Here is a 14,755-nt window from a genome sequence, read left to right as displayed (position 1 = left end):
CTGTGGCGCACGGGCTTAGTTGCTCCGCAGCATGTGGGATCTTCCTGGACCAAGGCTCGAACCCGTGTCCCCTGCATTGGCAGGCAGATTCTTATCCACTGCGCCACCAGGGAAGTCCCTAAAGATTCCTGACTTTAGCTGCTTTATCATTAGTAACAAGTTCCTTACCTCCCACCTGTTGGGGCCCCCAGGGTGTCAGCCGTCGAGGGATGTTAAGCAAGATGGGGGGTTGGGAGGGTGGGAGTGAGGATGAGAGAGAAACCTGGGCCATAACCCAGGTGGAGCTGTTGGGGTGGAGAGGAGGGGCCGACCTTTCTGGAAGTGTTTGCTGGGAGCCTGTCCGTGCAGGGGCGTGGAGTGGGTGCTGAGAGCCTGCGTGAAGGGAGAGCATTGTTTCCACGGTGTCATGTTCAGGGTCTGAGCAGGTGGGCACTGCTGGTGGCTGCCTGCCAAAGCTGGGGTACTTTCTTATCCTGTGTCCTGTGGAGCCAGCCGGTCCTCATTGCTGACCAGGTCTGCACAGGGCCACTCCCTCTGTCCAGCTCGGCCTGCCTCCTGGAGCTCAGAACCCAGACCCAGCTCTTCCAGCCACACCTGGCTTTTGTCCTCAGGGTGGACCTAGGGTCTTTCAGGCTTCCTGATGGGAAGGTCTCCCTCAGCCTAGGGAGGAAGCCCCGAGAAGACCACCTAGGGAGGCCGGGGTGCTGAGGAGGGCGTATCTGGGCTGCAGTGTCTTGGGATCTCGTGTTACAGGGCGCTTGGGGGACAGAGCTGTACCCCCATGTCCTGCCTTTGAAAACGTCAAGGGCTACTCCAGGGTCACAAATCCAGTCTTCACATGTCATGATTACTTACATTTGACAGAAAATTTTATTTTTTATCTTTTTCACCCCACCATGCAGCTTGCAGGATCTCAGTTCCCCGACCAGGGATTGAACCCGCGCCACATCAGTGAGAGCCCGGAATCCTAACCACTAGGCCACCAGGGCACTCCTGAAAGAGAATTTTAAATAAACCTGGTGACAATCGAGTGAGGGATGGCAGTTGTGAGAGGGATCCTGCAGGGTGCGTGAGAGACGTGTCTTGTTGCATCAGCGTCACACACCCGTGTGGAGCCCATTCCTGAGTGACTTGGGGGTGCTCGCCTATTTGGTTCTAGGTGTCTGAGAGTGAGACGCCCACTGGGCGCAATTGGGGGCCTCTCTGGGACACCAGTAGCACTCGGCCGTCCTCTCTCAAGGCCACCTCTGAGTTACTAAGGGTTCTCCCGACACCAGTGCCTAGGGCCTGGGCCCTCCTGCTCCACAGATGTGGTCAGAATTTGGCCCTTCATCCTCCCAAGCCCTGGAGCGCAGCTTCAGCTTTAGCCTGTATGTTTGGGGCCCCCAAATCCATCTCCGCAGCTGTGACTTCTCTGCCTTCAGATGGCCCGTGAACATCATAAACTCTGCCTGCTCACACCGCCCCTAAGCTGGGTGCCTGGTGGGACTGGCAGAATGACTGAACGAGGCACCCAGGGGCTGTAAGAGCGCGCATGTCAATTCCCTTACCATTCTGCAAGGCCCTGCTAGAGAGACGCAGGAAGCACGGAGTAAGTGCGCTGCGCGGTACCCTAGGGTTCCCCTAATTGCAGGCTGGCCTCAAGAGATCTGCCCATTTCTCAAAGGGAGCCAGTGTTGCATATTTTTTTTCCTGATCCCAACATTTAGGCCCTGATAGGAGGTCCATCTTCTGGAATAGTGCAGTGGGGACACGGTCTCTGAGAAGGGCCAGGCACTGAGCTGGGTGGTTGACTCTGCCCCCCTAACCCTCTGACCAGTCCTGTGTGAGGCAGGTGGTAATGTCTTCATTACACAGTAACCTGAGAGGTTAATCTATGTTATCCAAGGTCAGAAACTAACGCAGCTCTAAGCAGTAGAGTCAGGATTTAAACCTAAGTCGGTCTTGACTCCCAAGCCTGGACTCTCTCTGTTGTATCTTTGCTCGTCTCCTTCTTCAGGGGAATGAGGAAGGAGCTGCAAAGACTCAGGGGTCCAGATTGGGCTGGGCTGTGGGCCTCTGGTGTAGGTACTGCCTTCCCCTCCTGTGGTCCTTTTGCGTCGCACAGGCTTCTACACCTTTCACTTTGAGACTAAGGAACTGTTCAGGTGTCTCCCATGGGAAAATAATGGCCCTGCTTTGTGGAAAAGACGAGGTGAGAACGATGGGAGAGAGGCCTCTAGGAGCTGTCGCAGTTGCTCCCACTCCCCTGGGGTCAGACTGACAGACTTCCGGGAGCCAGACCTCATGGATCCCCAGGGAGGGGAGACCTCTTGCAGTGCAGTCCCCAGCCGTCTTGTCTGTGGTCGGTGAGTATGTGTGCAGATGGGGGATCCCTGGATCACTTTTCTTAGGAAAGTCCCTGGGCCACTCTCTGGCCTAAGTACTCTTAGTGGAGGGAAGTGATCTGAGTGGCAAGTGTCTTGTGACTGGTGAGCTGAGGTTAGGGGACCGGCTTTGCCCCTCCCTCCCCCCATCATATGCTGGATTGTTGAATTGCCTTGAAGAGAAGAGGGCTGGGCCCAGGGCTCGTGGCTCCTTGAATGCAGCGTGACAGCTGGTCAGGCTGCGGGGTCTTCAGGTTTCCTCCTTACAACATACCAACATCTGGTCTCACTAAATGGTCATGGTCCCCAGGCATGACCTGACTCGGAGCTGACTTACAAAGAAGATAGATAAAGGACTGTCAGGAACCTGGATGTTGTATAAGGTCTGGAGATGCAAAGCCATCTCCCTTAGACTGAGAGGGAAGAGGAACACCAGTGGATGAGAACAGAGACCCACGTCTCCGGAGAGGAGGCTGCCTTCTTCCCGTAGCTTTGTCCGGCATGTATCCGAGATCAGATGGGGGCACGTGTCAGTTTGCTACGGCTGCCATAACAAAAATACCACAGACTAGGTGGATTAAGCAAGAGAAATTTATTGTCTCACGATTCTGGAGGCTAGAAGTCCAAGATCAAGGAGTCGGCAAGGTTGGTTTCTTCGGAGGCCCCCCTCTTTGACTGTGGACGGTCATCTCCTCCCTGTGTCTTCACGAGGTCTTCCCTCTGTACCTGTGTCTTTATAAGGATACCAGTCGTATTGGATTAGGGCTCACCCTAATGGTGTCATTTTTAACTTAATTACGTCTTTAAAGATCTTATTTCTAAGTACATTCACATTCTGAGGTACTGGGGGTTAGGACTTCAACATCTGAATTTGGGAGAGGGGGATACAATTCAGCCCATAACAGGATGTTTCCAAAAGCCTCAGTGAACAAGACTCGGTGTCATGATGAGGCATGGAGAGGCATTCACTGCTGGTCCTGCCAAGGGAACCAGGAGAGGCAGGTAGACTCAGCCCAGCCAGTGGAGGAAGTTTGACTGGCTTTGTCCAAAGGCTCAGCCCAGAAAGCCCTATTCCCTGTAGTCTGCGCTCTCTGGCAGCAGGGGGTCCTGCCTGGTGTCTTCACCTGGCTTCCATGTGGCCCTCAGCCCCTCAGTGAAGACAGAGCTGCTAATCTTCCACTAATACCCTCCAGCCAGGCCTGCAGAGGGAGCCCCCTTCTCCTCTGACAGAGGCAGGAGCCAGACTGTTGCCCATGCACACAGCCCATCTTTAAGGAAATTCTTTGGTCTCCTAATAATTTAAACTTTTTTTTTTTTTTTTTTTTTTTTTTAGTGCAGAAGGAAAGCTATTGCATTGATTCAAAATTAAACTGTTTAACACTTGTTGAAATGAAGGTTCAAAATACAGAATAAATGTTGATTAATTCAATTAGTACTTACCAGGAGCCTGCGCTCCTCCCCAGGCAGCTTGGGCGGCTCGTAGGAGGTAGCTGGCTGCAGGCTAAAGTTACGCACGAGGCCCCTGAACACTCTAGATGATAGAGAAAACTTGCCAATTCAGATCCGTTTTCTTTTTTCCTTGTTGCTTAGCGTTCTAAAATAATAGAATGAGGAGAAATGCCTGGTTTTATCATCCATTGGGGAAGTTACATCTTCTCCCATTGATGCTTTGGGAATATAATTGCATTCATCAGTTAGCTCATGCCAGGCCCAAGCACGGTCAGGTTCCCCTTATGGCAGAGCTGCCTTCACCTCTGAGTATAAGACCACAAAGAGAGGGGGCCTCAGGTATGGAGAAAGTAAGAAAGTGGATAATGGTTGCTGTTCTCTGAGGATGGACAAGTGAATAGCACATCCTCCTTGCTCTCAAGCATCTTAATTTGGAAGGGGAGACAGACGTATTGAGGAATCATATAAACAGAGCTGGAAAGGAGATGATGAACGTGAGTGCAAGCGTGGCAGGAGCAGAGTGGAGGCATCCACCACCTTTGGGCCCTGGGGGTAGCAGTGTCAGGAAGGGCTTCCTTGGGTTGGTGCATTTGGATAAGTTCTTAGAATGGGTGAGATTTGAAAATATAGGTGGAGAAAAGCATCCCAAAAAGAGAAATTAGAGAAAACAGGAAAAGTTTTCTGTATTTAGAGAGTAGCAAGTGGCTTGACCGAGAGCACGGTGAATACCACTGGGAAGTGAATCTTTTTGGAGGACTTGGATGGCTGAGTTACAGAATACAGCTTTGTTCCCGAGACAGTGAGAAACCACAGAGGCTTTGAGAGCAGAGGAGTAATGTCATGAGCTTTATGAAACATACCCTGCCTTCTCTGGGAAAGAAGGGTTGAAGAAGAGTCAGCTAGAAGTAGGAAGTCTAGGAGAGGCAGCTTTGGAAATCCAGGTGAGAGATGGTGAGGGTCTGGACGGTGGTGGGATGAGAGTTTGGTCAGATGTTAGGACCTTCAGGGATTCTGAATGGCACCGCAGAAAGAGCACCGTCTGAGTCGTCAGGAACTTAGGTTCAAACCTCAGTTCTGGTGGTCCTCAGCAAGGGAAGGTAGAATCTGGTATTGCCCTCTGGAAAAGCCCAGATCCCTAAGTGGTGGATTTAAAAAAAAACAAAACAAAACTTTTGTTATTAAAAAAAATTCAAACATACAAAAAAGTAGAAGGAATAGTTTAATGAATCTCCTTATCCATCACCCAGCTTCAACAGTAACCCCTCGCTGGTTCTGTTTTTTTAGGAGGCGTTTTTTGAGATGAAGCTTGGGAAGTATTCAAGCTGAGGTTGCATTGGAAGCATTTCTCTGAATCTGTCTACCAGCAGGTCGAGGTGGTAAAACGACTTGATGGCCATTTCTTCCTCCCTGGGGCTAAATTAGTGCTCACATGCGTGCCTGTTCTCTGCTGTGACAGACAGTGAGGGTAGCTGTCTTTGAAGGGTGTGTTCTGGGGCTGACGAAACACACCGTCAGAGGCTCCTGTCAGTGGGGCAGGGTTCTGTCTGCCACGGGGGACAGGTGGGTGTGGATAGGGGAGAGGATAGAGGTGAGGATGGCGTGGGAGGCCAGCCTGCTGGGTCAGACACCCTCATCATCCATTCATCGGAGGCTGTTTGTGGCCTGGGGTCTGACTCACGCTGACCAGACTGACAAGGCTGGGCTATAAACCAGACACCAATGGACTCATTTGCTTTGGCAGGTGTCATCCAGGGGCTACAACCAATGCCTGCCTTCCTGGCGTGACCCTACCTGGAAAGTGAATTACAGGGTCATCTGCAGGTGGCTGGGGAGCCAGGCTCCCAGACAGCACCATGTGGATGGTGGCGGGGTCACCCCAGGCTGCTCTGGGGCATCCTTGTTAGTGATCGCTACTCATCCCCCCAGAGATGTAGTATCCGTTGCTGGTGGGCCACACAGACCAACTCTGACCAGTCATCCTTCACTGAGGGTGACCCAGGTAGGCAGGGCGGGGGTGTGTGTGTGGTAAGTGTACCACATAAATGCCCTCTGAGTTTGGCATCAACTGAAAAATAAGACCACGAGTCAGACAAGTGGAGACCAAGATATCAGCCCCAGGGCTAATAAAGGTGTTTAGAGAGTGTGGCTAGTAGGATTCCCAGTGGACCCCTTTGCTGAGTCCACAGACCCACCTCTGTCTGGGACCCAGCTGGCTGCAGTCTTCCTCACGGGACAGGCCTCTTCCCTCTGGCGAGGCGGCCCTGGAAACAGAGGGAAGGACGGGGCTGGGCCCCTCAGCTCAGTTCCCTCTCTCATTCCCACCAATCAGATACTCAGCTTCCCCCCACAGCCACACGGTGAGGAGGTCCAGGAAGGAGAGACCGCCAGTGTCCTCCCCGTGGCTATCCCCGTGGCAACACGAAACAGAAACTAAATGAAGGCTTGAGCATGTGTTGTGGGTCTCAGCAGAAGTTCTCTTGCACAGGTAGGGGTGGGAATGCTGTCACAGAGGAAGGAGAATCATCTATCTGGGCCTTGAAAAATTAGTTCTGATGGCCAGAGACTGGAGTATGGACCTTCAGCTTGAGGGGACAGCATGGAAAGGGCACGGCATGCTGGAGTATCAGGAACTCAGAAGGATGTGGTTGGAAGGGACCAGGCTTGGTGAGGTAGTACAGAGTGGTTAAGAACATGACCTTGGAGTCAGACTGCCTGGGTTCAGATTCCACCTCTGCTGCTCCCTGGATGTGTGGTTTGACCAGAATCGGCCCCGGGGCAGTGAGTGGAGCTGAGATATAGGACATTTAGTGAAGGAAGGACCCAGAGAGCCCTTTGTCCCAAATGCCAGAAGAGGAGAGTCTCAGGTTGGCCAAGGAAAGCGATCCCAGCTGACACTGACTGATTGCCGGTCTCGTGTTACCTTCACAGCCACTCTTGAGGAAGTACTTTTATTATTCTCATCTTATAGATGAGGGAGCGGAGGCACTGAGGGTGAGCGTCCTGCCTTAGGACATGTGCATGGCGAGTGAGAGTCTGCAGCAGGGATTCTGAACCCAGGCAGTCCGGTTCTCCAGCTTGTGCTTTAACCTCACCCTGCACGTACCGCCTCTCAAGGAAATAGCCAAAGTAGCTCGATGGACAAGAGAGCACATCAGGCACATAAGTGGAAATCTCATAGCGGTGGACGTCGGAGAGAATGGGAGGTGAGCCCTTTGGCAGTGAAGCAGAGGAAGAGCATGAAATGGTAGCTGGGGGATGCGGGCCAGAGGACGTCTTCTAAGGTAGCAGAAGCTTTGATGTCCGTGGGGGCTGGGAGGAAGGAGCAGAAGAGGGGGAGATGTGGATTCAGCCTAGAGAGGGAGTAATGGAGAGGTTCCGGCCTCAGTCATGATAGGTTAGGGGATCAAAGGGCGGAGGGGAGGTTTGAGGTGGAAAGAAAGGGAACTGAGGGATTCCGTTTCTCATCAAAGAAAGATGCACGGCCGTTTGCCGAGGAGTCTGAGAGGAAGGAAGTACGAGCCTACAGATCCGGGTGCACGAGTGTCTGATGGAGCTGTACGCATTGCTCAGCGTCTGTCCGCGAGCGCAGAAGGAAGAAGCACTGCTCCGCAGCTCACTCTGCCTCTCTGGTCCTGACTTGCCCTGCCTCTCCCTCAGTCGGGGAGGCGGGGAGGCAGAGCCAGCTGGGGAAGTGGCAGGAGAGAGGTAGGCGGAGTTTCAGGGGATGGTCCTGCATGCTGACTGCTGACGCAGTAGAAAGACCTCCATCTTCACGGTCCAGAATGTTGGGTTGGTGAAAGGGGATGCTGCGTCAGAGGAGTGGGGGAGGGTGTTGGAGAGCTCCTGAGGTGTGTGTGTGTGGGGGGGTGGACAGGCTGCCATAGCCTGGTTGTACTTGGGGAGGGGCACCCAGAGAGCCCTGCAGGTTCCTCTGAGAAGGATCCTTCCCTCAGGTTCTTGCCTGCTTCTGCACTATTGCTGGAGAAGAATGGGCAGCTCCCTTCAGTGGTTCCCCTTGCCTAACGGATAAAGGCCAAGCTCTAGAGGGTGAAATGCTGTGAGAGGACCTTCACAAGCTGGTCCCGGCCTCATTTGCTGCCACTCTTCCCCTGTTCTCTGGTCACACAGAGCTACATGCATACCCCACCCCTCCCCATACCTTGGGGTATGCTCTTTACTCCTCTTGCAATGCATTTGCATTAGTGCCTGCTGCCCACCTGGAGAAATCTCACTTCCTCTGTGAGGCCTTCTGAGATTGCCCACACTGTGCTGGTCTCTCGTTCCTCCTGCTGCTGCTGTGCCCTGAGCCTGCCGAGCTTCCCTCTCCTGGGAGCACACCTCCTGGTTTGTTGTTGCCCCTGTGTGTGTGTGTGTCTTTCTCCCTGGGAATCCCCAGGGCCTCTATGGTGCCAGGCGCCCGAGAGCTTTCCCTGGGATGTTCAGCAACTTGAACAAATGGATGACAAGGTGAACCTCGTTGTCCATAAGATGCTCAGGAAATGGTTGATATTTGAAACTCAGCCTGTCTTTGAAACTAACTTCCATGTGATGTTTTCCAAGTTACTTGCCTGTTGATCTAGTCACATCGGAGAACTGACACTCGCAGTTAATTGCCATCCGAACTTAATTTTAGAGAGGATGGGAATTTCAGGGAAATGATGTTTTTCTTCTCACAAAAGAATACCATGGCTGCTTTAAAATTAGACCATTAGGGGCTTCCCTGGTGGCACAGTGGCTGAGAGTCTGCCTGCCAATGCAAGGGACGCAGGTTCGTGCCCCGGTCCGGGAAGATCCCACGTGTAGGCTCGTGAGCCATGGCCGCTGAGCCTGCGCGTCCGGAGCCTGTGCTCCGCAACGGGAGAGGCCACAACAGTGAGAGGCCCGTGTACTGCAAAAAAAAAAAAAAGACCATTAATATATGAATTTCTGAAGTCTACGTTGGTAAAAGCCAAAGTTTGTTGGCTTTGGCTCACAGATCCCAGATAGAGGCCCAATTCTACATGCAACCTTCACAGTCTAATCGACATGGATGAGAGATGAAAGATTTTTGGTCCTTTGTAGGTAAATAACATAGTCTTAAATTCATTTCCTTTTCCCCTCATAGCATCTACCACAGGGTTTCACAGATGATAGAGGGGCAAATAGTATTTGTTAAATAGATAAACCAATCTAAAAAAAAATAATATATTGATTTTTGTGGGTTATGCATCTTTATGCGAATTGTTCTCCGTTCTGTGTATCTTTTTTCAGATAAGATACTGTCTTGTTAACAGTTGAAGCGGGGCAGCGGGCAGAGTCCCCATGAAGATACGCAGGACAGCAATTAGCAGAGAGTCTCATGGCCCCACGTGTTTGAGCTCTTTTGGTTTGGACTTGGAAACCAGCTTCGTCGTCTCCCAGCTCTTTACTGCATCGAGCAAATCTGCAGGACAGGGCAGTGTGGCAGGGAGAGCAGGCGGAGACTTAGATGACAGACAGGCGGGACTCTGGGAACACTTCAGAGGCCTTGGGACCTCGGCACAGTCTTAATACCTTGTGTCTCAGCTGCCTCTTTTGTACATGGGGCTGATAATTGTACTATATCCCTCACAGGGCACTGTGTCACCAGGAAGATTAAATGAGATAAGGAAGGCAAAGGCTTTTTACTGGGGCTGCCGCGTCTGTTCACCCTCTGTGAACTTGCAGGCAGGCGGCTTTTACAGACAGGTGGAGACTGCGTGGGCCTGGAGGGAGCTGCTGTCATTCGATGGACTGCGGCCAGCCAGCCGTGGGGCTGGGGCAGGCCACCAGATCTCAGCTAGATCTTCTAGCGGGCGAGGTGTTTGTCGTCCGGCCTGGTCCTTCGCATCCCAGCCTCAAAGGGGACTCTCTCGTTTATGTCTGCTCCTCAGAGCAACTCGTTCTGAGACTCTCAAAAGGAAGCAAAAGAACCTCCCAGCCCAGGTTCTCTGGGCACCTACAGGGAGTCCCACCGCAGGGAAGACACGGTTGTACTTGTCTTCGGCACAGTTTTGAGGGGCAAACTGGTGGGAGGCCTGGTGATGCTGTGCCCCTGGACGCTGTCTGGCTCCCCATCTCAGTCTTCCCAAAGGCACAGGTCCCTGCCTGGAGCCACTCCCCCCGCCCCCCATCCCTCTCCTTGTTGGAGCACCTGTATCCTTTGTCTTTTGAGACAAAATATCCCTAAGAATACTTAGGGCAGCCCAACAGGGAGTGGCTGGGAATGTCCAGTGCACGCAGCTCACCGATCTGCCCAAACTGTTCCTTGGCAGGCAGGTCTATTTTAAGGCCCACGGCCTTGGTCACTGAGATTGTTGTGGCCTCTTTACCACAGTGATAAATCCTTGAATTGGGGAAAAAGACCAGCTTGGGGACAGAATGTCAAGAGCAGAAAATGGGAGGTGAGCACAGTCAGGAAGGTGAAGCAGATGTTTAAAAATCTTGAGCAAAGGCATTGAGAGAAACTCGACATCACCTCTCCTGGCTCCTTCAGCCTAGAGGGTCAGCTGAGCGGTTTGGGTGTGGGTGTGACAACCTTGCACTGTCATACCAGTTTCCCGGCCAGAGCCCGTGTTCCTCCTTGTGGGCTGGGCTCGAGGTGTCTCAGACTCGTGTCTTTGGAGTGGTGTTTCTCTGAAGAAGACTGCCCTGTCGAGGAGGAGGAGGATGGCACTCCTGTGTCTGGGGGAACAGCTAAGCCAGGAGGGGTCCAGCTCACGGTGCCTCGAGGTGAGGTTCAGTACCTGGTGCTCACTGAATTCCTTAGAGAACACTGTTCAGCTTTGGGACTGAGGCCCCTATTACACGTTGGTGGAAGAGCTGTTTGGGATCACGGAGCCCTGTTTAAAGGGCGGTGGTTTGGTGAGAAGGGCGAGTGCTTTTCAGGTAAGTGCTTAAATGGAAGCATCTGGTTTCAGGCGTGCCACAGAAGGCTGCTGCAGGAGCGGTGACGTGTGACAGGAGCTGGGCTGGGCTTCAAATGGAAGGGCCAGAAAGCCGAAGCACTCCTTCCTATGGGCTCGGCAGAGCTGGGCTCCAGCGCAAGCGTTCTTAGGGAGCTTTTGGAACTCGCCCAACAGGGAGTGGCTGGGAGTGCCCAGTGCACGCAGCTCACTAATCTGGTCCAGCGGGAAGAAGACACTAAGCAAGAAATATTGCATTTGTCCCCTGTCGCCAGCCGGCACCGCCAGCCTGCTCCTAGGCTTAGGGCCCTTCAGGGATTCTGACTTATCTTGGCACCCACTGGGCTCAGCTTAACTGGCTCACTAATCAGAGCAGCTTGATCTGGGATGTTTAGGTGGGAATGAGAAGCCTTAGGTGTGAAAAACATTTCTGAAGCCAAGAGCTTTAAATGAATGCGTGTTATTAGGAGCTGCTGATACCACAATTCGACGGGGACAAGTTAAGTGTGCTTGTTCACCTTAAGTAGCATCCTTTTATTCTCTCCTGTGCAGTTTTTCTTAGGCTATTTAAGCTTCTAGTCACTGACAAAAGAAATTGTCTCCACCTCTTCACTTTTATTAGACTCAGTTATTCACGAAAGGCGGTCACCAGCTCTGACAGCTGCTTTCTCAGCAACCTGGCCCCTCTGCTCAGCTCTGACTCCCCTTCGTAGTGACAGGGTGTCTCTGTGTCTGGCTCCCCTGTCCTGATGGGAAGTTAATGCCCGTGGCCTTGTCCTTCGGTCCTGATACAGTGTTGGCGTCTATAGGCCCTGCCGTGGTCCTGAGGCCAGGTGTGCTGCTTTTCTGCACTGTCAGGCCCGTCCCCGTGGGATCAAAGACCTCAGGGCTGGACAGGACGTCAGTCGGGCCTCGGGATCCGTGCAGACTTGCAGACTTGCCTGCCACCCCTAGGAGCCTCTCAGCTTCCAGTTAAGACCAGTGGCCTTTATTTCTTCCATTTTCTCCCTTCTGGAATGGGAATGTCTATCCTGTCCCTGTCCTGATGTACTTTGGAAGCAGATAACTTGTTTCACTGGTCCACAGACGGAGAGGAATTTTGCCCCTGGCCAGCCTCCAGCTGTCTCCCCCATCCAACAAATGTGAGTGGACGACTTGCTCTGTGCCAGGTCCTGGGCGCAGCTCTGGGCTCGGAGGCATGGCCCTGCCCACGAGGAGCTACCACTCAGATAAAGGATCCCACACTTGTAGTGGCCGGTGCTCTAGAGAGCTCTGTGAGGGAGTCTGTCATGAGCGTGGAGAAAGGGACCGAGTCCGGGCAGTCACTTCTATCTGGGGGAAGGAGAGGATCCCTGGAATCATGACGTTGGAATTGGGCCTTGAAAGAGGAGAGGGAATGGAGCAGGTGGGATGGGGGTCGTGGCCTAAAACATTGCATCCTAAGGGAGCCTTAGAGTAAAAGTAGTGTGGTAAAAATAGCTTGGCTGTTGTGTCTAATGGTTGGTGCTCAGGGCGGGGCCAGGTATGGAATCGTGACTGCCGTGGTTGTGAACTTGCACCCAGTTATGTGCAAAGGACTTCCACACGCATTATCTCATGGAATGTCCACAACCGCACAACATGTATATTTTCACCCGCATTTTATAACTAGGGAAATGAAGCTCAGTGATGTTAAGGAACTTGTCCAGGGTATAGCCTGTGATGGGAAGAACATGGATCCAAACGGAAGCCTGGCTACAGAGCTTACGCTCTTGACTGTCTCTCAGGTCCTTAACTTCCTCTCTGGTGGTTTCCGGGGTGAAAACTTGTACAGGCAGTGGGGTGCTATGGCTAGGTTTGTGAAATAGACCCACGCTCCTGGCAGCAGTGTAGAGGGTGGGAGTGAGGAGGTGGGGGCGAGGCTGCAGGCAGGAGAAGCAGCCAGGAAGCCGTTGCAGCCGTTCTGATGGGAGATGATGTGGCCTGAAGCTGGGCGGGTGAAGATGAGGGCACAGATCTGAGCGGGGGTGAGGAAAGAGACTTTACTGGCCATGGTGACCAGCTGGATGTGGGTGAGAGAAGGGAAGGCCAGGGATGACCCCCGGGTTTCTGGCTTGGCGACTGTCGTGGCATCACTGAGGTGAGATGGGGAGCAGTTTGGGGAAGGCCATCTATTGGGATCCACTGAAAGTGAGGGCATGGAGAGGGGTGTCAGGTTGTAGGAAGGGGGATGGGCCACCTGCCGCTCCTCCTCCTCCAAGCCCCCACTATCTCCCAGGCTTTAGTTTCCCACTGTTTTTGTTTTGTTTTGTTTTTGCGGTACGCGGGCCTCTCACTGTTGCGGCCTCTCCCGTCGCGGAGCACAGGCTCCGGACGCGCAGGCTCAGCGGCCATGGCTCACGGGCCCAGCCGCTCCGCGGCATGCGGGATCTTCCCGGACCGCGGCACGAACCCGCGTCCCCTGTCTCGGCAGGCGGACTCTCAACCACTGCGCCACCAGGGAAGCCCCCACCGTTTTATTTTATCAGTAATTAAAAGTTTCTTTGGGGCTTTCAGCAGGGGGGGATGCTCTCGGGGGCCCAGACCCGTGGAGGGCTCACAGAGAAGATGGCTGTGTACAGCTGCTCTCACCCTTGTCCTGCAAGGTCAAAGAGATGGGGAGATCACGTTTAGGTGGGCAGGGTCAAGCACGGTGTTGGGCCGGATCCTGCAGGCCTACAAGGCCTGTGCTTGCCCAGCTTCAAGACCAAAGAAATAGCCCAGAGTCAACAGCAGAGACATCGGTGGTTTAATGGATGGGGGAGCTCACGTGTCTGAAGCAAGGTCCTGGAGCGACACCCCACCATGTGCAGCAGACGGCGGGCAGGACATGGTGGCAGTCTTCGATCCTTGGGGAAGGGGAGATTGCCAGTTATGGGGGAAACTGACATCAGATGGGCTTATTAGTCACCAGGGGAACCAGTAGAGGGGCACGCCCCTCACCACCCCTTTGGCAAGCTGTCATTAGCGGGGGCCTGAGGCAAGTATGTAGGAAGGTCAGTCACGTGCACAAGTTATGGGTAAAGCAGGCACTGGTTGGGCAGGGGATGTACAGAGAACAAGAGAACAGCCATCTTGAGTGGCCTAATCATACACATGGTTTTCTGGAAGAATTGGCTCGAAGAGAAAGTGGGAAGTTAGTAGGGAAAGCCTCTGGCATGGGCGTAAAAGCAGGAAAGCCACTGGTTCAGGCAGTTAACACCTAGAATCTGTCCCCTGATGCTAAGACATTTGGTTGGGATGGGGCAGAGGTTTGCCAAGGGATATGATGAGAGTTAGAGTTGCAGCTGAGAAGACTGAGTGGGCGTGGTAAGAAGCATAATTCTGCCCCGGCTGGTGGTGAGCCCCCAAGACTCATGACCAGGCAGAAGAGTGCCTGGCTGGGAGCTGCGTTTGCATTCCGTCAGTGGCTCAACTTCGGTCAGTCTCAGAATCACCTGGCGCTCTTCTCCTTCGATGAGCCTGGGCCTCGTGCTCCACTGGCTCTCCAGGTGGTTCTGACGAACTCCCAGACTCGAGGGGCACTGAGTAGGTGAGCCCCTCGTGCAGATGAGCGAAGAGGCTGCCTGAGGCGGGGCAACCAGTCAGGCCCTTGCAGTCGAGGGGGAGGTAAGGGAGGGGCAGGTGGGGCTGTGAAGCAGGTGAGATCACCTCCAGCAAGCCTTTGGGGAGAAGATGGCCTCTGGTCCGACTCGGTAGCACTCGGCGCCCCTGATTTTGTCCTCTACCCTGAACGCTTCATTTGGTTTCTAGGGCACCCCTGTCTCGGTTCTCCTCTTCAGCCTCTTTGTTGGTTCTCCTCCCTGACTGCACGTTGGAGTGTTTCAAAGAGTCCTGGGGCCTCTTTTCTTTTTTTTTGGTCTTACACTACTTAACTTACTTCACGCAGTTGTTTTAAATACCACCTTTATGCAAACGGCTCCCAGATTATCTCCAGCCCAGATTTCTCTCTGAATATCAGACTTGAATTTCCAAACGCCTACTCAGCCTATCTCTCTAGATATCCCGGGCATCTTAAAC

General features: G+C 53.2%; 1 protein-coding gene across 1 annotated transcript in view; it reads left to right on the top strand.

Annotated features, from left to right (window-relative positions):
- Positions 1 to 14,755, top strand: part of PPFIBP2 (PPFIB scaffold protein 2) — a 153,131-nt gene that overhangs the window by 11,045 nt on the left and 127,331 nt on the right. The window contains exons 2-4 of the mRNA XM_024757007.1: positions 5,100 to 5,188; positions 6,744 to 7,018; positions 7,286 to 7,520. Of these exons, the coding sequence (XP_024612775.1) occupies positions 7,363 to 7,520 (158 nt within the window). The 5' untranslated portion in view covers positions 5,100 to 5,188; positions 6,744 to 7,018; positions 7,286 to 7,362. The remainder of the gene's footprint in view (positions 1 to 5,099; positions 5,189 to 6,743; positions 7,019 to 7,285; positions 7,521 to 14,755) is intronic.

This window comes from Neophocaena asiaeorientalis, unplaced genomic scaffold, assembly GCF_003031525.2.
Source record: "Neophocaena asiaeorientalis asiaeorientalis breed wild unplaced genomic scaffold, Neophocaena_asiaeorientalis_V1.1 scaffold504, whole genome shotgun sequence".
Classification (NCBI taxonomy): domain Eukaryota; kingdom Metazoa; phylum Chordata; class Mammalia; order Artiodactyla; family Phocoenidae; genus Neophocaena; species Neophocaena asiaeorientalis.
This window is presented reverse-complemented; position numbering and strand designations above follow the sequence as displayed.